General features: G+C 44.8%; 1 protein-coding gene across 3 annotated transcripts in view; it reads right to left on the bottom strand.

Moving 5' to 3' along the window:
• The window catches only part of REV1 (REV1 DNA directed polymerase), an 83,142-nt gene that overhangs the window by 19,377 nt on the left and 43,652 nt on the right, over positions 1-20,113 (bottom strand). For 2 of the 3 annotated variants that reach the window (XM_070379965.1, XM_070379963.1), the window contains exons 6-11: positions 18,969-19,681; positions 16,803-16,910; positions 15,270-15,386; positions 10,040-10,148; positions 4,669-4,797; positions 1,942-2,096 (exon numbers count right to left, since the gene is read on the bottom strand). In XM_070379965.1, coding sequence (XP_070236066.1) covers positions 1,942-2,096; positions 4,669-4,797; positions 10,040-10,148; positions 15,270-15,386; positions 16,803-16,910; positions 18,969-19,681 — 1,331 coding nt within the window. The remainder of the gene's footprint in view (positions 1-1,941; positions 2,097-4,668; positions 4,798-10,039; positions 10,149-15,269; positions 15,387-16,802; positions 16,911-18,968; positions 19,682-20,113) is intronic. The other variant, XM_070379964.1, reaches the window with a different exon arrangement.

The raw sequence follows: 20,113 nt of genomic DNA, 5'->3' as shown, positions 1-20,113 counted from the left end.
TTATAACCACCATGGTTCCTGGACAGAGGCTTCCTTTTGTTCCCAAATGTGTGACGTTTCAGCATCTCCCACCCAGGTAAAGGAGCAGAGAAAACAATCCTGATCAAAGACTAGAGGTCCACAGGCAGGCAATCATCAGCAATCAGCTCATTTTACCAAACAATCTTTGTGTTTCTGGCCACACCGTGCAGCTTGCAGGATCTTAGTTCCCCAACCAGGGACTGAACTGGGCCCACGGCAGTGAACGTTCAGAGCGCTAACCACTGGACAGCCAGGGAAGTCCCTCATTTTACCAACCAGTGGATCCACACTAGGGAGAAATAAGGCCAAAGCAATGCCACTGGACTGCGGGGAGCCCCCAAAACCAGATGTCTCACTATATGATCAGAATGTGGGCGCAGAACTGCAGGTATGAGTGTCTTAGAAAAGAAGGCAGACAGACAGGGAGGTCCAAGGTGTGTCAGTGGACACAGATATTAACGCAGAGCAGGGAAGGCTACCGGGGCCAGAGAAGGCGTCGGGCAGCTGAGAAACATCTCAGTGTGGGGTCAGATGAACTTCCGTGTAAATAACAAAATCTCCACAAACTACAGAAGGCTTCTATAAAGGACATGTCTTAGTTTTATGGGAAACTCATTTAAAAACAATGTGTTTTCCTAGGGTAAATGTAAAAATATTTAAGAAGAGGAAAAGTCACAAAGGCACACCCAAATGATAAAAGTGGTGAGCTGTGAAGAAAAAGAGGGCTGAGAAGTAGACACGTCATTTGGGACTTTTGTCTTAATTATGTGCTTGAACTTAAAAGAACATATTCGTACCATCCCACTTGTACATTTAAAATAAATACAATTAAAAACGAAAACTAACCCTGTGCCTAATGACAGCGGACTCCAGGAGGCAAGCCCTAAACGAATGCTGACGGGGTCTGCAGGCCACACCCAGGAGCCCAAGCACAGGCCTGCTGGGGACGGATGCTGCTGCGGAGGGATGCTGTTAACCTGCTTTGCATTGGGTGGGCCAAAAAGTCTCTTCAGGTTTTCCTGTTACATCTTACGGAAAAACCCAAACAAACTTTCTGGCCAACCAGTATTGTCTGGGGCTCATGATGTTCTGACTTCTTAAAAGCCCCGCCTGACAGGGAGCACCTGCCTTCCCAGGGCTGGTTCACTGCTGAAGACGGCAAGCAGCTTCCGGTTCCTGGGAGCCCGCCTCACACACCCCGCCAGAAGCCCAACCTCCTAGCCACACTCACACACACCGCAGCAGAGGCTCCAGCTGAGAAGCCCGTTCCCTCCCACTTTAGCCTCCAGATCTAGACCTGGTGCTCTCTCAGGTCACCCTGCGAGGACCACACAAGCAATCAAGATCTTCAGTTAGCAGAGGCACCGTGTGTGCTCAGAGAGGAGGAGGCACGCAGGGAGGCCGAGGGCGACACGGGGGACTCCAGAGCACACCGTGGGAGAACCCAGGAGAAGCACAGATGACGGGGCGGGCACATGGCAACACTGCTGACTTCTGCAGACAGTGAAGACAGGGTTGGCTGAGGGCCCCAGGGAGCGTCAGAGAGGAATGGAGTTCCTGCAAGACTCAGCAACACGGAACTCCAAACCCAGCCCCACTGCACGGCTATAAACAGAGCCTCTGTTCACATGAGAACAATAACAGTGTTGACAAATACTGAATTCTGTTCTCCCCATTTTTGAGGGAAAAGAAATATTCCAACTTGTGTACTCTAAAGATGTTATTAACCACTTACTAACACTTCCAACAGTTTGATCTCAGGCTTCGCCTATGAGCCACACTAAGTACCGTCTCAGAAGTGGAGGCCTAAACAGGAAAGTGATAAAAACAAAACCTAAAAACTAAAGTTAACTGGGGCCCAGTGCTCCTAGAGCGAGGCTCCGACCACAACGAGCAGTGCGAGAGGCGCCAGCTACTGACCGATCCCCACAGAGGCAGCACATTTGGTCTGGTCCTTAATTTCCATGCGGACAGCATTCGCAAACTCGTCAGGCGTGAGTCTGGTCTCGGCGAGGATCTCGGTGATGTCTACCAGGGCTTCATCACAGCTGACGGCTTCGATGTCGTGTGTGTAGCTGCCAACACAGAGCAGAGGCGCCAAGGCGCAGCCATGCTTAACACATGCCCGGCCACACAGGCTTCCCACGGCCGCCTTCTCCAGCATTCCCTTATGAGACTTAAGATGCTGAAAGTGTTAGCATTTTAACTGAACTGGCTCAAGTCACTTAACCTCTAACTGCAAAGTTCATCAGTATTTTTTTCCATATTAACTACCAAAAATACAACAGAAATGATCATTTCAATTCCTCTACACTGAGAACACCTCCATAAACCTTTGAATATATGGAAAGTATTGAGTCAATTAGAACTGTCACAACATTTAATTTTAAACATATTCAAACATGTTTTACCAGAATCCCTGAGGAAGAGAAAAACCACACAAATCAAGCAATTGATTGTCTCCTGAACACAAATGCCCAGGATAGAGCAGGATATGATGGCCAGTCAGCCACGTGCCCGTCTAGAAGGACACCACTGACATTCTCTTCAGATGGAAACACTGCGGGCTTTGGTTTTGGTTGTTGCTGTTTTTGGTCAGGATCTACGTACACAGAGCACTGTTTCGGTTCATCAGAGGAAAGGAAAAGGAAGAGAAAAGCTGTTGTGTGGCTCTGATGTTCATTAAATACGTGGACCACAGGCCAGCAGAGGCCTCAGGACGAGAAACAGATCTTCAATAATCCACCTGGTGAAGTATCAGGGGGCCAGCCCTCACCTCTCACCACAACTCACTGCAGGTTGTGAATCAGACTAATTACTATCCACAATCATTTAAGAGATGAGTGGTCTGTCTTGGATTAACTCCAGGGAGCAATCTGTCAGAGCAGAGGGTGTCCTGAAACGAAAGCTGCCCTGAGGAGGGATGTCCAAAGGGCGCAGGAGAATAATGGAATCTTTGGCTCAAAGAACAGCCACGTGGCCACTGAAAACGTCTCCACCAACCCAAACCACACGACAGTGTGCGCGACGTCCCCACCCTGCGGTTCAGCCTGCGGGCCGCTCCGGCTCCGTAACCACAGGCGGCAGCACCAGCTCAGACCTGCCTGCAGTCCTTGTGGGCCGCTGCGCCTGACCACAGCTCTGGGGGGGACCCAACAAGCACAGGCTCCACCTGCTAACAGGACGGCCAGCCCCGTGTTTGGGGTCTTAGGACAGCTGCGTGAGAACTGGCTACCCCCAGCCCTAAGTCCACACACCGATGGCAGAGAGCTTCCCTGGCCCTCTGAGGTTCGCGCTCCGTTAAAGGCAGCCCCCCAAAGGCGGGGTCCCTCTCCTGCAGGACTGGCGGCATCGACAGTTGTCTGCACATGGTAGATGCTCCATAAACAGGAGAGGGAACAGTGACGAGAGGCGAGCCATCTCCCTCAGAACACCAGCACAGCCCAAGGGCTGACCGGTGTCCACCCACACCTCGCCGGCGGCTGTGCCCGCTGCCCTTGACAGAGCTCAGCGGCTGGGACAATGACCTTACCTGGCCTTTTAGAGAGAAAATATGCTAACTTTAGAGCATATGGGGCCTGCCATATACTTATTTAAAAGTTTGAGTTTTGAATTAACATTAAATATATGTATACTGTAAATATTCAAAAAACAAAATCTCCTTCTCTCAAGCCATCTAATCACCTATCTGGAGACTACGGCCGACCCTTGAACAACAGTGGTATGAACCTTGAGGGGTGGCTCATACGTGGGTTTTTCAGTAGTGAATACAAAGAGCGCTACGTGATCATCAGCACGGAGACGCCACGGGTACAGACAGCTGGCTGTGGGCCACACACGATTCTGCGCCTTGTGGAGGACAGCACCCACTGCCCCCAGGTCGTTCAAGGGCCAGCTGTATCACCAAACATTTTTATAAAAGCTAACATTTGGCACACCTAATGATTTCAGAGGACAAACGGTTTGAAAGAGTCTCTACTTGTGAATCTATAGTTTTTGTTTTTTTTTTAATTTTATTTTTAAACTTTACATAATTGTATTAGTTTTGCCAAATATCAAAATGAATCCATCACAGGTATACATGTGCTCCCCATCCTGAACCCTCCTCCCTCCTCCCTCCCCATACCATCCCTCTGGGTCGTCCCAGTGCACTAGCCCCAAGCATCCAGTATCGTGCATTGAACCTGGACTGGCATCTCGTTTCATACATGATATTTTACATGTTTTAATTTTCAACAAAACTATAACTCATATTTAATAAAAGAGAATAACCAGGTTAAAAACTCCCATCTTTCATCTGTCTGGTTCCATGAAGGGAAAACTGGAACCACTGAGTAAGAATCACGTGGACAGAAGATCAGACCCCCAGCAGCACCGGCGAGTAGCTCAGGTCCAGCCCCACAGAAGTGTCCCGAGGCCTGAGCCTCGCCCTGGAGGTACTTACGGAAGGAGGGGGCCGGGTGCCGGGGGCGGAGGAGGGGGTTTCCAACAGGCCTGAGCCTCGCCCTGGAGGTGCTTACGGAAGGAGGGGGCCGGGTGCCAGGGGGCGGAGGGGTGGGTTTCCAACAGGCTGAGGCAGCTGGGGGTCCCCCCTCAGTATCAGGTACGAGCAGTCAAGGGACGGGAGACTGAGTATGGTGCACATACCTGGCCAGCGTCTCGTACATCGTTTGTGCAACCTCTTTATACGCGTGGAAATCATAAGGGACCGCCTGGAGATTGGGACAGAGCTGTTTGGCGTACCCGAAATACATTCCATTCCTAATGCCAACTTGTCTAGAGAGACAACAGAATACAGGGGAGGTTAGACCTGCAATGTTTAAAAGCCAAATCAAGTGTCAAATATTGCTATCTCCCCAAGCCATCGACACACGAGTGTCATTTAACTCCCCTCTCAGGAGAGGTAAAAACCAGGCAGTGAGAAAGCTTACAGGTTTGTTTCCCCACAAAGGAGAATCCCACAACTGTCAGATAAGTGTAAGTGACGCAACAGACACGCCCAATATGTTATTCAAAGACATCTCCCGGGCCTCGTACCTCTGACCCCTCTGCAGATGCCAGAGCATCCCCTGCCAGCAACATCACAACCACCCCAGAGCAGGACCATGCTGTGGAGGTCTGCTGACCCAAACGAGGGCCTGGCTCAGCCACAGTTCATCCCCCAAAGACAGAGAACCACACAGAACAGTGAGCGCTGCGCAAGAGACAGACAGGGTGTACTCATCCTGTCACCACCCAGCTCCCCCGCGACCGACTCCAAGCGCCTGCGTGAGTTCCACGGTGGCCGAGACGCCAACAGCGGTGGCCACAGCGGGACGTCACTCTGGCAGGAGCCAGGGCTCCACAACTTTGAGGGACCTGATTGAAAACGGTACATCTCAAATCTCCTACATGTCTCTGTGCCCCACATCGCCTTTGTTATTTAGAGCATTCAGCACAAAACTGTAATTATGGGATTACGCACAATGAGTAAAATTCCATGTTACTACTCTGCAATGAATCAAGAAGAAAATCTTCCAGTAAAAACACAAGCAGACAACAATAAGCAGTGTTTCCCAAGATTACATACTTCTAGATAAATGCATCACATGGTTACTTCACGTTTGCACTCAGTAAACATGTACTCACTCAGTACTCAGTACTTAGTACGGAGGTGTCCCTGTTTTTAAGAAACACGGACTTCAATATAGAGAGGCCTGCGGCTCCCTGACCATCCCAGACCACCACTGAGCACCAAGGAGGAAAAGAATCCTCCACGCTACTGAGATGAAATGGTACACTTTTTTAATGTATATAAAACAGTAATGGATGATCAGACTGCAAAGCCCAGAGTAGATGAGAAACATCTAACAGGAGGGAAAAATGACAGGAAAGGAAGAGATGACTAACAAATCACAGTAAAGAAAACAATGCTCTCACTCGTTTAACAAAAATCAATGTCTCAGGCGCCATTGTGAAGTGGTGGGCAGAAGACAGGGAACAAAGCGGACCCCATGGCATCCACCAGGATGACCCGCACAGGCCGGGGGGACGGGCTCGAGCCCACGGGCCTTACTGTGAGGCAGGGGGTGCGTGCATCATGGTTTACAAGGCTATGGAGAAGTACACAAATAGTTTAAAACATGATATGCAGGTTCAACATGTAAAAGCTAAACTTATAAATTAAAGGAATGTGTTACATAATTCCTATAAGTACTATATTCTTATATTTACAGTACTTTCATTTTCAAATTTTTCACCTACACAAAAAATTTCACAGGCATATTACTTAGAAAAATATAATACATCAACTTACGTACTCAGGCGTACCGATATCCCAGAAAGAAGTGCTTGGGGATCACTAGACACTGTAAGGAAGTTACGAACAAAAAAGGAAACACCTAAGAGGCCTGCCACGACTCAGGGAAGTAAAACAATCCTAGTCGGTGGTTGGGAAAGGAGGCTCGCGACATATAAAACAAATGAGCAGGACTTCCCTGACGATCCAGTGGCGAGGATTCAGCACTCTAACTGCCGAGGGCCCGGGTTCAACCCCTGGTTGGGGAACTAAGATCCCACAAGCCATGCAGCATGGTCAAAAAATAATAACAAACAGGTAAAGACAATTACAAAACAGTCTGTGGTGACTTCACTACAATGACGTCTGTGCCCGTCAAAGTGACACGGCAAGCAGGGTCAGCCTCCAGGACCGCACAGGTGCTCGCGGCCAGGCCCACAGGGAGAGCGGCGCACGCCTTCCTCTCTGAGCTGCGGGCTCACACAAGCGTCCTTGGTGCTACAGTTGCTATTGCTAAGTCACTTCAGTCGTGTCCGACTCTGTGCGACCCCATAGACGGCAGCCCACCAGGCTTCCCCGTCCCTGGGAGTCTCCAGGCAAGAACACTGGAGTGGGTTGCCATTTCCTTCTCCAATGCGTGAAAGTGAAAAGTGAAAGTGAAGTCGCTCAGTCGTGTCCGACCCTCAGCGACCCCATGGACTGCAGCCCACCAGGCTCCTCCGCCCATGGGATTTTCCAGGCAAGAGTACTGGAGTGGGGTGCCGTTGCCTTCTCCGGTGCTGCAGTAGACAACGTTAAAACCCCAACCATCAAATCACTGTCACTGCCAATTCAACATTCTGAAGGACAGCCACATCACAGATTCAGGATCGTAAAGGGTGAAAACGGAGGTTTAGAAATTATTTGCTCCTTAAAATCGATAATTGTAGGATATTTGTATGTCACTATCTATCCATCCACATATCTGCCTTCTAACTTAGTTGTGGATAAAGCTATTACTAGTTCTCTATGGTGGTTTAGTCACTTAGTCGTGTCCAACTCTTGAGACCCCATGGACTACAGCCTGCCAGGTTCTCTATGGTAAATGTCAGTAAAGATAACAGGCATGCAAATCCTGACTTGTGGAATTAGACTCTACCTTCCTGTGGCTTCTACGGTCATGCTCCATACTTAGCTGACCCCATTATTACAAAGTCCACGTCTACTGAAAACTCTCCAGGCCCTAAAACTGGGATGACCGTCCCTATAACCTAGTCTCCAGTCCAAGCCCAGAAACGTTTCTCTGATGCAACTCCGAATATATTAAAAAAAAAAAAATCTCACTGAAGGAAAATATAACTGTTAGATAGCCTTTAAAAAATAGGGTATCCAAGAGACCCTCATTAGGAGCACCCTAGAAAATGAAAAATTATAATCAAAGGACACAAACCCAATCGTTGGAGGTTTCATGTTTTTCTTTCCCCCCAACTTACACTCAAATTCGTTTTCACCACTTTCTGCATCTCCTTAAAAGAAACATTTGCCATCTAAGTGACACTTAAATGGCTTGCTGCACAGCATTTGGCCCTCGTATATCATCACTCCAATTATTCTCAACATATTCAGCTTGACGATCGCCACCTGTGGTACAATGCAAATGCCCTATCCAAACACCAACAGAGGCCTGGAGTCCAAACCTCAGGAGCTGGCAACACTCCGAACTCTGGGGCGACCTTGGCAGTCGTTCCCCAACCAGCATCCAGCAGGGAACGCAGGGCACGGGGCAAGACCCTACAGAGGCAGCACAGGAAGGCGGCTTCCACGTCACCAACAGCCAAGCCCAAAGACTGGGCAAGCATCCCTCACAGCTTCGAGATGCAGAACACGACGCCCGGTCGCCAGGAGCATGCCGTCTGTCACCACCCCGAAACTCAGCAGGGGGAGGAGACTAGCCCACTGCACACGGCACAGAATCAGCTCCAAACTTCCTGCACTAATGAAAACACAGTAATCCACAGTGCATTCAGATCTAATTATCTTTTTCATTAAAGAAAGTTTTAATTCCTTGGCGACATTATCAATGAACAATGAAGAAGATTAAAACATAACTCTGTCACTGAGAAAAGCAAAGTCAGTCTGGGAGTAAAAGCTTGACATGTCATAAAGGATTTGAATATAATCCTTTTTTCTTAAATATCCTTTTAATAAAATAACTGGCAAGATTTTAAGCAAACTATTCTGGTTAGAAGATGATGTGTCAAGATCCTTTTTTGATCAGATGAGACTTGCTTGAGTAACTCCAACTTTAAATCAAGAAAACTGTTATATATATCAAGTTGTTGTTGTATACGGTTAATGTTACATGTCAATTATATCTCATTGTTTAAAAAGTATGAATGACAAAACCATTAAGACACTACCAAACAAAAAAAGGACTAAAACCGTATCCGATGTGACTTCAGCCTGCTTCTGTAATCAGTGAATGCTTCCACACTTGCCAATGACGTGGAGACAAAAGCTTTGTTGCTGCTGTTCAGTCGCTCAGTCGTGTCTGCCTGGTCATGACCCCGTGAACTGCGACTCACAGGCTTCCCTGTCCCTCAGCATCTCCTGAGTTTGCCCAAGTCTGTGCCCACTGGATCAGTGACGCCATCCAGCCACCTCACCCACTGCCACCCTTTTCCTGTCTTCAGCCCTTCTTTCCCAGCCTGAGGGTCTTTTCCAATGATTCACCTGTTCCCATCAGGTGGCCAAAGCACGGGAGCTTCAGCGTCACCATCAGTCTTTCCAAAGAGTATTTTGGATTGATTTCCTTTAAGATTGACTAGTTTCTCTCTGTGCAGTCAAGGGACTCTCAAGAGTCTTCTCCAACACCACAGTTGGAAAGCATCGATTCTTTGGCACTCTGCCTTCTTTATCGTCTAGCTCTCACATCCATACACATCTAGTGGAAAGACCACAGCCTTAACTATGCGAGCCTTTGTCAGCAAAGTGATGTCTTTGCTTTTTAACACACAGTCTAAATGCTTGCTGTGTTATAAAGTGTCTGTGTTCAGTTAACAAGGAAGAAAAAAATAATGAATGCTCTTTTAATTAATCACTTAATCATTAATCATTACTCCATTTTTACAACCTGAATAATCAATTTCTAAAAACATTTTTCTAAACTATGAGGAACATGTGACATGTATCTGTTTCCTCTGGAACTGACACAGCTGGCTGTAATCAGGGTTCATGCTGGCAGGCCGGCAGCACCGCAGCTTGTAAGTGAGCAGACGACCAGGCGTGCCAGGGCGGAACTGCTGAGCTGTGACCTAACAGGCAATCAAGTTTTAACATAACTTAAAAAAATACTGAGTACCAGGTTTAAATAACAAGGGATTTTTCCTGGCAGAAAGAAATAACGATCAGAGCAGATGACCCTAAGGCCCTCTTCCACCCAAAAATATCTAATTCTTTAATCTTATGCTTCGAAAGACGACGACTGAAAAATGACAATGTCCAGCTTCTTTTGGTTTTCATCACAGAACCTACTGCTTCAGCAGGTCACTGAAGTATTTATTTAAAGTTACCAAGCATTTGTGAAGGCAAAAAAAAAAAAGGAAATGGAAGGGATTAAGGTTAGAAAGACTTCTTTCCATACTTGTTACATTTAAGTCACAGGCTTGACTAACCCATCTAAATCCACTTCAAAAGATTATATAAGAAATGAAGTAAATTAATTATTCATTAAGCATTACAACATCTTTAATGCCTACATACCTGGCTTCATAACTACAAGATGCGATTTCAGCCTTTGACAAAACAGAATCAATTCCATTTATCTGTGCGGAATCTTGACCCTCCCACGTTGATGGATCTGGTATTTCTGCTTCAAAAATAAAATTGAATGATTTTATGTTAAAAACTGATTTTCCTTAACTTTCATTCAAGAAGTTTGTTTACCATTCATTTCATATACAAACGTTCAAGTTTATTTGGAATAAACTGACATTTACCCCCTAATTATTTAACAAAAGAAAATCTAAAACTCTAAAATAGCTTACTTCCAGTATATCCTTTACCAGCAATCAAGAACTTATCACAATACATACAGTTCTATCTTAATAACAGTTTGAAGAGACATATACCAAAGGATAAATATAAACCATCCCTTTAGGTCTCTGGAGATGCACAAGAATAATGAACCCCTTCCTACAGCTGCAAAAGGATGACACAGCTCTCCCAACTTCCAGCTTCACACAAGAACACCAAAGCACACAGTCTAGACAGAGCATACGAGCTGAGCTATGGTTTCTGATACAGCACGTCCTGTGATATGACCAGCGAGTGAGAAATGGATTAAAACACAACTTCAGTTACGTCTCTTGGGACACCACCGAGTTCCCAAAAAGAATATGCTCTAAAAAAAATCTATTCTCATAGTTGTACTATTCTGAACGAAAAATACCATGAGTCAGTAAAATAAGACAGAGTGCTTGGGCTGATTCTAGACAAACACTGAGAGCACAGAGTTAATAGCACATCACTAACAAGCTCAGGATCTCGTTTCTATTTATTTCAGAGACATAACATTCCATGAAAAACCAGCCAAGTGAAAAGCACTGCCAGGCAAACAAAGGTTTACGAACAACTCCTCCTGGTCTGACTTCAGTGACCCTCAACACATTTCACCCGACTACACAACACAGACAAGTCTGGGTTCCAGCACCCACACACATGAAGCATAAATGCAAATCAAAGTATGAGGACTGGCATATTCATGGGGTCAAATTCCACCTGCATCCAAAATCAGCATAGCATACAATCTGAGCCATGATTTCTGAAACAGCATGACTCCAAAATCACTGCAGATGGTGACTGCAGCCATGAAATTAAAAGACGCTTACTCTTTGGAAGGAAAGTTATGACCAACCTAGATAGCGTATTGAAAAGCAGAGACACTACCTTGCCAACAAAGTAATGTCCGTCTAGTCAAGGCTGTGGTTTTTCCTGTGGTCACGTATGGATGTGAAAGTTGGACTGTGAAGAAGGCTGAGTGCCAAAGAATTGATGCTTTTGAACTGTGGTGTTGGAGAAGACTCCTGAGAGTCCCTTGGACTGCAAGGAGATCCAACCAGTCCATCCTAAAGGAGATCAGCCCTGGGTGTTCATTGGAAGGAATGATGCTGAAGCTGAAACTCCAGTACTTTGGCCACCTCAGCAAAGAGTTGACTCACTGGAAAAGACTCTGATGTTGGGAGGGATTGGGGGCAGGAGGAGAAGGGGACGACAGAGGATGAGATGGCTGGATGGCATCACTGACTCGATGGACGTGAGTTTGAGTGAACTCCGGGAGTTGGTGATGGACAGGGAGGCCTGGCGTGCTGCGATTCATGGGGTCACAAAGAGTCGGACATGACTGAGAGACTGAACTGAACTGAACTGAAGTGAACATATGCTATGCTGCTGCTGCTGCTGCTGCTGCTGCTAAGTCACTTCAGTCGTGTCCGACTCTGTGCGACCCCTGAGACGGCAGCCCACCAGGCTCCCCCGTTCTGGGGTTCTCCAGGCAAGAACATTGGAGTGGGTTGCCATTTCCTTCTCCAATGCGTGAAAGGAAAAGTGAAAGTGAAGTTGCTCCATCGTGTCCGACTCTTAGCGACCCCATGGACTGCAGCCCACCAGGCTCCTCTACCCATGGGATTTTCCAGGCGAGAGTACTGCAGTGGGGTGCCACTGCCTTCTCCAGAACATACGCTATACTAGGACAAATTAAAGACAGAATGTAGAGCAGTTGACCCAGTGTCCTGAAGGGGTTTGGAAGGCTAAGTATCAGCTTTAATAGTCCATTATTCTAAGCTGAAAATCTGTAAGGATTTCAGGGTTGTTAGTATGACAGTTCTGGAGAAGGCAATGGAACCCCACTCCAGTACTCTTGCCTGGAAAATTCCATGGACGGAGCAGCCTGGTAGGCTGCAGCCCACGGGGTCGTGAAGAGTCAGACATGACTGAGCAACTTCACTTTCACTTTTCACTTTCATGCATTGGAGAAGGAAATGGCAACCCACTCCAGTGTTCTTGCCTGGAGAATCCCAGGGACAGGGGGAGCCACTAGGCTGCCATCTTTGGGGTCGCACAGAGTCGGACACGACTGAAGCGACTTAGCAGCAGTATGACAGTTCAATAGTGGCTGCTACTAACCCAAAAAAGAAGAGCTGAAGCCTGAATGGCCACAACCAGCTGCCTTTCAAAGCAGCACCCATGAGTCACGCCTTAAGAGCTGGGGCGTCAGGGGACTTCTATCGAAGGGCTAGTTAACCCACCTAAGGGAGAAGTGGCGCTGCTGGTGAGAACGCTGTCCGTGGTCCCTGCTCCCAGCGGCCTGCCTGGGGAGCCTTGCAAAGTTCTCTGCTCTGGGTGGACTGACCCAGTCCACAGTGCGGCAGGGCACAATGCCTCCACGAGCGGAGTGAGCTGCTTCGTGGGAGGTTCGGGGGAAATGCAGGGACACACCGTCCTCCCTGGACGGCAAAGGAGAAGACTGCTCATCAAACCCTGACAAACCAGATGGGCACATGGAGTATGTGCAGGGACGGCTGGAGAAATCAGAGGAGAGGACCCACATCTGTGAAAAAGAAATTGCTGAGAATAAATCTATGCTAATACAATTTAAAACTTTGGTCGCTCTTAGAATGAACACTGAAGTTGCTGAAGGGATAGGGAACACCTGCATTCTGGAATCTGGGAAGGGAGAATTTCCAAATTCGAGATGGTCAATGAGAAGGCTCACTGCTGAGTATGGCTCAGGAGCAGCTGCAAAGAAGCCCGGGGTGGAGACCCTGGGCACGCTGGTCTGATCAGACCGAGTCCCTGAACATGACAAGTAGGAAACTGAGGTCCTATAAAAGGCTAATGATGCTCTTGGCTCTAATACCTTTGCCTAGATGTGTAAGACAAAACATTAGAACTGAATTTTTTCTTAAAGTTACGGTACAGAAGGCAAAGATTCTAATTCCTAAATTGATCCTCAACGTTTTAAAATTTGGTGTCATTATCTAATTATAGGGCCCAGGGAAAGAAAGATCAAAGAGTAACAAAGAGAGAGGAACAAAAGCACCGGAAGAACAAGTTCCAGGTGTGAGCTTAACTGCACCCAATCTGTAACAAAGGACAGCTACTCAGGGTACATGCAGCAGATACTGTTACGACACTAACAGGTCCAAAGTGTAGGACACACATGGAAGTGAATGATGTCCAGTCAGAGAGAGTATAAAAGGTAAAGTATCACATTCTCTTTTTCCAGTGACAGGAAAATCCAGTTTTGACAGTTTTCAATGGCAAGTGCAACTTCAATACTTCTTCTAATATTTACTTTCTGGTTTACCACTCATACTTAAAGAGGCAGAGAGAATGTGAGCTATACGAGCTTATGAAAATCCAGCAGCTACACCGAGGAAGACAATTAAGTTATTACCAAGGTCAGAATTCTGCTTACAAACTGCTTATGGTCAGATCACTGGAGACAGGAGGAAAGACCCGAGAGGACCAGCTCCCCACTCTGAGGAAGGCTGCTTGCCAAGACCAAACCTCCGGACGCACACTGCCTAACAGGGGCAGACACAAGGCTCTGCCCACGGGAGCAGCTCTGAGCGTCGGGCGCCAAGAGACACTATGAGCAGCGTGCACAGGCGTCTTCCCTCTTTAAAGCTCATTCAGAATTTCTTGAGTGCCCAGTGTGACAAGTGCTGTGCATTCTCTTAACCTACCTGTTTACCAGAATGTTAGACTGCATCTTTAATACCACACAGAAAAGACAAAAAGGAAAACCAACCTACCACAAAACCAAGCTACCAATACTTCAACAACCCATCTTGTCAAATACCACAATACAATTAACTCTCAACAAGTTCAGAATACCAACCTCAAATTCTACTCACTTCACATGAAACACTGGAATCTCAAAACTCTCTTATTTAATGACCAGGAAAAGTTTCAGGAAGTCTGGAGAATACAAGTACAAGTGAAGCATCAAAACATAGCTGTAATTATCCTCCTTTGTATCCATGGCATGATGACCACAACCAGCAAGAAAAATGTAATCCCAAGAAGGTCCTCCGAGACATCTACCGGCGTTCCTTTCATCTTAATTTCATCGAGGTCATTTCTAAAATAAGCCCCAATTTTTTAACTGGAAACTAAGAACCTGAAATAACTGGGATGAAATTTAACTGCAAGCCTTCCAGATTTCTACATATCTATTTTCTGATTAACACTTTTCTAAAAAATTAATCAAAAAAAATTGTATCCACAGACATCCATGGGAAAACTGACCAATGTCAAATAATTACTCAGTAATTACTAAGCAAGTATTTCTCAGGGAAAACTGCGGGGTGGGGGAGGGAGGAGGAGGGGAGAGACATGAAAATCTTAACAGTAATATGATTAGTGTAATTTATTTAATTTTTGCTTATTAACAGCCAAAATTTAGAAGCCAAAGAGGCAAGAAAAAAGTTTTCGTATGAAACAGGTACAACAAAGACGCGGGGATGCTTGCTGGCATCCACCTCCTCACTCCAGCACACTAAGGCCTTAACTGCTCTTCAGTCCACCGATGCCTACACGTCCTCAGAAAACAAACTTCAGCGTCCCTGCCGGAATCAGCCCAAAACAACAGGTAATTAACTTTCAAGTCTAGAGGTTCCTACAAAATGATGTCCATGATCTTCCTCCCCAAACTAAATCTATACAAAGCAAGCTAATCATGCCTTTTAAACTTTCTTCACTCTCTTGCCCAGGAAAGTATCATTATCCAATTCAACAAAGCCTAACTATAAACCACTCATTTGTATTATGTTCAGATTCTGCTTTAATATGTGACTGACACCTTAAAACCTTTGAATGAAAAAGCTAATTGTTTCAACTCTGCTTTTATTTCTGCAACAACAGAACCAAAGCAAAATGCAGAAGTCTTCGACAGGTGCACTAGGACTTCAGAGCTTGTTATCTGTACCTGCTTTGCCTCTCAGGATCTTATTCTGATAATACTGCCACTCCAACTGGGGGTTAGCGCCAGGACGCAGAGGGGCCCTGCCGGTGCCCCTGTTACTTGTAACAGCCACTGGTTTTCCTATAAGAAGAGTACAGTTAGTTTTAAATCTAAGCACAGGGACGTTAACAACACTAAAAAACATGTAACGGAAAATTTTTCAAGACATAAAAAAATATGACATTTTTCTTTAGCTTTATTCAGGCATTAGTCCCTAACGGAGCCAGGAGCTTTAAAGATTATCAACTGCTATGCAAAAGTCATCTAAGTGTCTCTGCACCCCCCAAAGTAAACTATTCATGACAATTTTGATGCATTTATTCAACTTAAAAGCAACACTATCATAGCTTCTCGTTGTCTCTCTGGTTTCTTAAAGTAGAAAACAGGCAACAGAGAACCTCAATTCAGAGTGGCAGGGTGAGGAGAGAAAGACAAACTGTCTAGGCTTTTTATAATTCTGGTATCAAAAAAGTATGGTAACATCTAAGCTAATCTTTATTTTTACAGCAAGAAAAAAAACTAATCAAATATATATGCAGAGGAATCACAACCTGACCTACTACAGAATCAAAGGTGAGTATATATAGTCATGAAATTTTTGGTTTAGTTACAAAATCTTTCACACACCATTTCTTTGTATGCGTATGTGTCAGAAGATAGCTCTAACTCTGTAAACCAACACATGGATAATTCATGTTTTTTTGTGTGTATGTGTGTGTATAAAAATATATTTCACTAAATGCATTAGTGAGGACAAAGAAAAAAATGCATCAAAAAGCCAGTCATGGGCTAAAATCAACTCTTTACAATCTAAACACCCCTATCAGAGCTGAAGCAGCAACTACTTGTGATAAAAATAAAGCCCTATTATTATCCCCAGCAGCTTCTGTGCTTCCCTTACAGGAAAAATACTCACTCTCAGAAGAAAAGGCTATTAGTTATCTCTTTCAGATCTAAACGTCTGAAAAATCCAGAATAAATATTTTCAAAAGTACTGACAGGTCACAAATACCTAAAGTTTCCATTAAAACAAAGATTGCATGGAGGACAACACATTTTAACAACGTTCAATAATACAAAAGTATTCTACAACCAAAACCTTAGAATGCCCCCAACAGATGGTTCATTCAAGAGAAAGTATAGTGACCCAAGTTGCAAAGACATATGCTACCATAAAATTTCCTTTTATTGGCAAAAAATAATAACTATAGATAAAAACATAGAAAATGCCCAAAGCAGGTCCTTAATCTTAGATGATAGATCCTTCAAATGAAGAGTATTCTTCCCTATAGGCCTGATCTCTACAGGGAGGAAAAATCTTTTTTCTAATTTCCCTCAATCTTTCTTAATTATGGAGTCCAGAAAAACTGGAAGCAGTAACTGATTTTGCCAAGGAAAATCAGAATGAATATTTCTTAAAGAGTATTTTGTGATCCCTTAGAATATATATTTGTAACAACATATCAATTTTCTTAATACATAAACAAGAATACAGACCTTTGAGATCTGGTCTATTTCGTATACCCACTGATACAAAGAAGCAATCCATATCAACATGCATTATACAGCTCTGATGTCTGGGTGAACTCAATACTGACATATTTCCTAGAAGGAAAAAAAGAACGTTCAAACCCCAAACTAATCAATACTTTAAAAAAAAATCAGGTCTAGTTAACTTTAGAAATTATATTCTTAAATGCTTACAAGCAGAATGAAGTTTTTAAAAAAATACAGATTCTATAGTAGATTATTTATATCACCTCAAGAGAAATCAAAGTTCAGTTTCTTTGGCTCTAAAAATAATGCAGAGATACAAATTTAGTTTCCAAACATCATGTTTCCTAGTCTACATTCTAACAAATCTCTCCATCTGTCTAAATGCTTATCTCAAAGTCATTTCTGTGTGCTGAATGGTATATAAAAATGTACAGGTGTGTTCATGTATTTAGTCCCGGGGAGCTAAGCACTCTAGGGGACCACTGCTCCACGTGGTCACAGCCTTCCTCGCTAGGACGGCCACACACACCGCTACTGTTACCAGTGCTGGGCGGTAGGTGTCAGGCAGTGCTGGAAGAGCTTTACATGGATTCATTTAAATCCTCACAACAACACTATGAAAGAGGGAATAAGCTTATTATCCCCATTTTGCAGAAGAATAACTTCAGTCACACAGCCAGTAGGAGGCTGAGCTGGTCCCAGGCCGTCTGATTTCAGAGCCCACAGGCCACCACCCTTGTAAAAAGCGATGATCTCACAAAGGAATTTTCCTCTGATAGATTTAAGAACAATAGTACTGAGGTTAGTCTTCGTAACAGGCTTCTAAAAACTTACAGTTACTACCCAAAAGGTTGAGACAACTCTATTCACCAGACTGGGACTCTGAGCACCTTTCCCTTGTTCCCACTAAGGGCACAGCGCTGGGCCCTGCTCCTACCACCTCCTGGACCATCACTCGCCAGCCAACGGGAGACAGACGCAGAGAGTGAACTCGCACCCTGCTTCCTGAGAATGGCGCAGCTAGGCGATGCGCGGCTGCCTGACTCCAAAGCCAGGGGCTTCCCTGCTGCTCTGTTACCTCAAGAAATAACTTATAGATCTTAATTATAATCCTGCTGTATAAAACTATTATATAAACATAATGTAAACAACTCAAAATAATGGTTTTAAAGATTCAAGTCATATGGAAGGCATATACGAAATGCCCACTGAATGCTTTCATACAATATAAAAATCTCTCATCTTGGAAAATTTGCACTCATGGAAATGATTCATAATTACTCTTTGAAGCTTTCTAAATTAAATGACCTTTAGGTAACAAGACCAAGGCATGATATAAGGAAAATCTAATACCTATAACCATTATTTTGAACTATTTTATAAATAACAAAAAGCATTTGGAAAAGCTAAACACAGCAAACCATAACAAGAAACCCACATGTAGAGGCTCTACCAGTCTGGGAGACGTGCGCTCCTCTGTGCACCTGTCTCCACAGCTATAAACTGAAGGGCAAGAGCAGCTCATCTTCAGGGAGGAACCATGTGAGCCAGAAAAAGCAACGAAAGCCTCAACTAGACACCAGTTTATATTGACAGGCACAGAAATACAGCCTGTTACTGTTGGGTTTGTTTTGACGACAAGAGAAATATTGAAATACAAAATACAATTAGCCAATCTACTTATGTGAAAATACTTAACCTCACTAAAAGTGAACTACTATAATTACAACAGCTATTATGTCAAAGTTACTTAATGACTGAAAAATTATTATGACGCAAGCTTTTAAAAATTAACAGTTACTCTTACCAAACCATTTTTACAGGAGATTAAACACTGAATATAAACTATACTATATTTTACAGTTCAAAACTTCAACAACTGATAAAGTCTACAGGAAGAAGGAATGCTCAGAACCCCAACCCTGGGCCTATTCAAATTACTTAAAAGATTTTTAGTTAGCCACACTCAAAACTAATTTTGTAAAAAATACTTTAGTAAGAAAGCTTTTTATCATCTGTTATACTTACTGTTACTTACATAACCCGACACTCCTCAAGACTTCCACGTTACAAGAGCTTAGTACTGACCAGAACCCCAGTGACAGATTAAGAACAAAATGGTAAGCATGACTGTTCTTAAGAAAACGATTGTAGTTGAGTATCTACCTGTGTCAGTTACAACAAGTGCGGACCTGCCTGCTTTCATTTTTTTTAACTTTTCCCTTCCTGGAAAGACACCACTACTCTGTTTCTGCAGCGCATTGACAAACTCAGTCAGTTCCCACTTCCACGCGGATATGTGGTGCAGTCTCGACCGGGAGTAGAAGTCCGAGATGAAGTTGAAGTCCGAGGGTCTGGGCGGCCCCGAGGGCCGTCCCCTGCTTGGGGAAGGTACTGAAGAAGTGCTCTTTGTGCTTGAAGGCCCCTGAACGGTGGAGTGGTGAGCACCGTTGACTCGAGGGTTACTGTGCAAAGGTGGCGAGGAGAAGGGCTTAGTTCTGTGTGGATCCCGCAGAGCGTCCGCGCTGCAGGCGCTCTGCTGGGCCAGCTGCACGGTGCAGTCTCTGAAGGCGCCGCGGCTCCTCTCGGCCCCCGCGGCCTCCTCCTGGGCAGGCTCTGGGGACAGCCTGCTGGCGACACCACTGCCCGGGGGCGCCAAGCAGTCCAAGCTTTTTAAGGCACCGTGAGAGCTGTGGGCGTGCCCATTACAAAGGGCACGGCCACCTCTGGGATGCGGAATTCCGTTCTGTTTCCTTCCTGGGAAGACAGGCTCCAGCCCCACAAAATCAAAGTCATTATCTGCAGCTTCTTCGTTCCAGTTGTTCACTCCATTGACTCTGACTTCACTTTCCGTCTCAATTTTCTTAATTATGTGATTTCTAAAGCAGGAAAAGAAAAAAATTTTGTTTAAATGAATAGCGTCGGACTTTCAAGCTGAAACAATTTTTCATGTAAACTCTCTTACTGATATACACTTTAATATCCCTCCGCCCGAATCTGAAAGATTAAACCACGACTTGAATTACTGCTCTTCCAACAGAAGATAATTCTTTTCTAAACCGAAGGAGCAAGGTACTAGGAAAATTCTAGCACATTAACAGCCTTTTAGGTTTTGTTTCCTTTTTAAAACTTCAGACACTCCCAAAGAAGAAATAGAATGGGATCTTCTTAGATTGAAGAAAAAAACCAAAAAACAATTTTCAGTTATTTTCCCATTAAAAATCGTCATCTATTGGTATAAGCTTTAAACACCCAGTCTGAGTCACGGTGCCTGGCATACATTAGTAGTCAAGCATTTGCTCAATTAATAC

The sequence above is a fragment of the Bos mutus genome, chromosome 11 (assembly GCF_027580195.1).
Source record: "Bos mutus isolate GX-2022 chromosome 11, NWIPB_WYAK_1.1, whole genome shotgun sequence".
In the NCBI taxonomy this organism is placed as follows: domain Eukaryota; kingdom Metazoa; phylum Chordata; class Mammalia; order Artiodactyla; family Bovidae; genus Bos; species Bos mutus.
The sequence above is the reverse complement of the archived record's forward strand: the minus strand, read 5'-3'. Positions and strand labels throughout refer to the sequence as shown.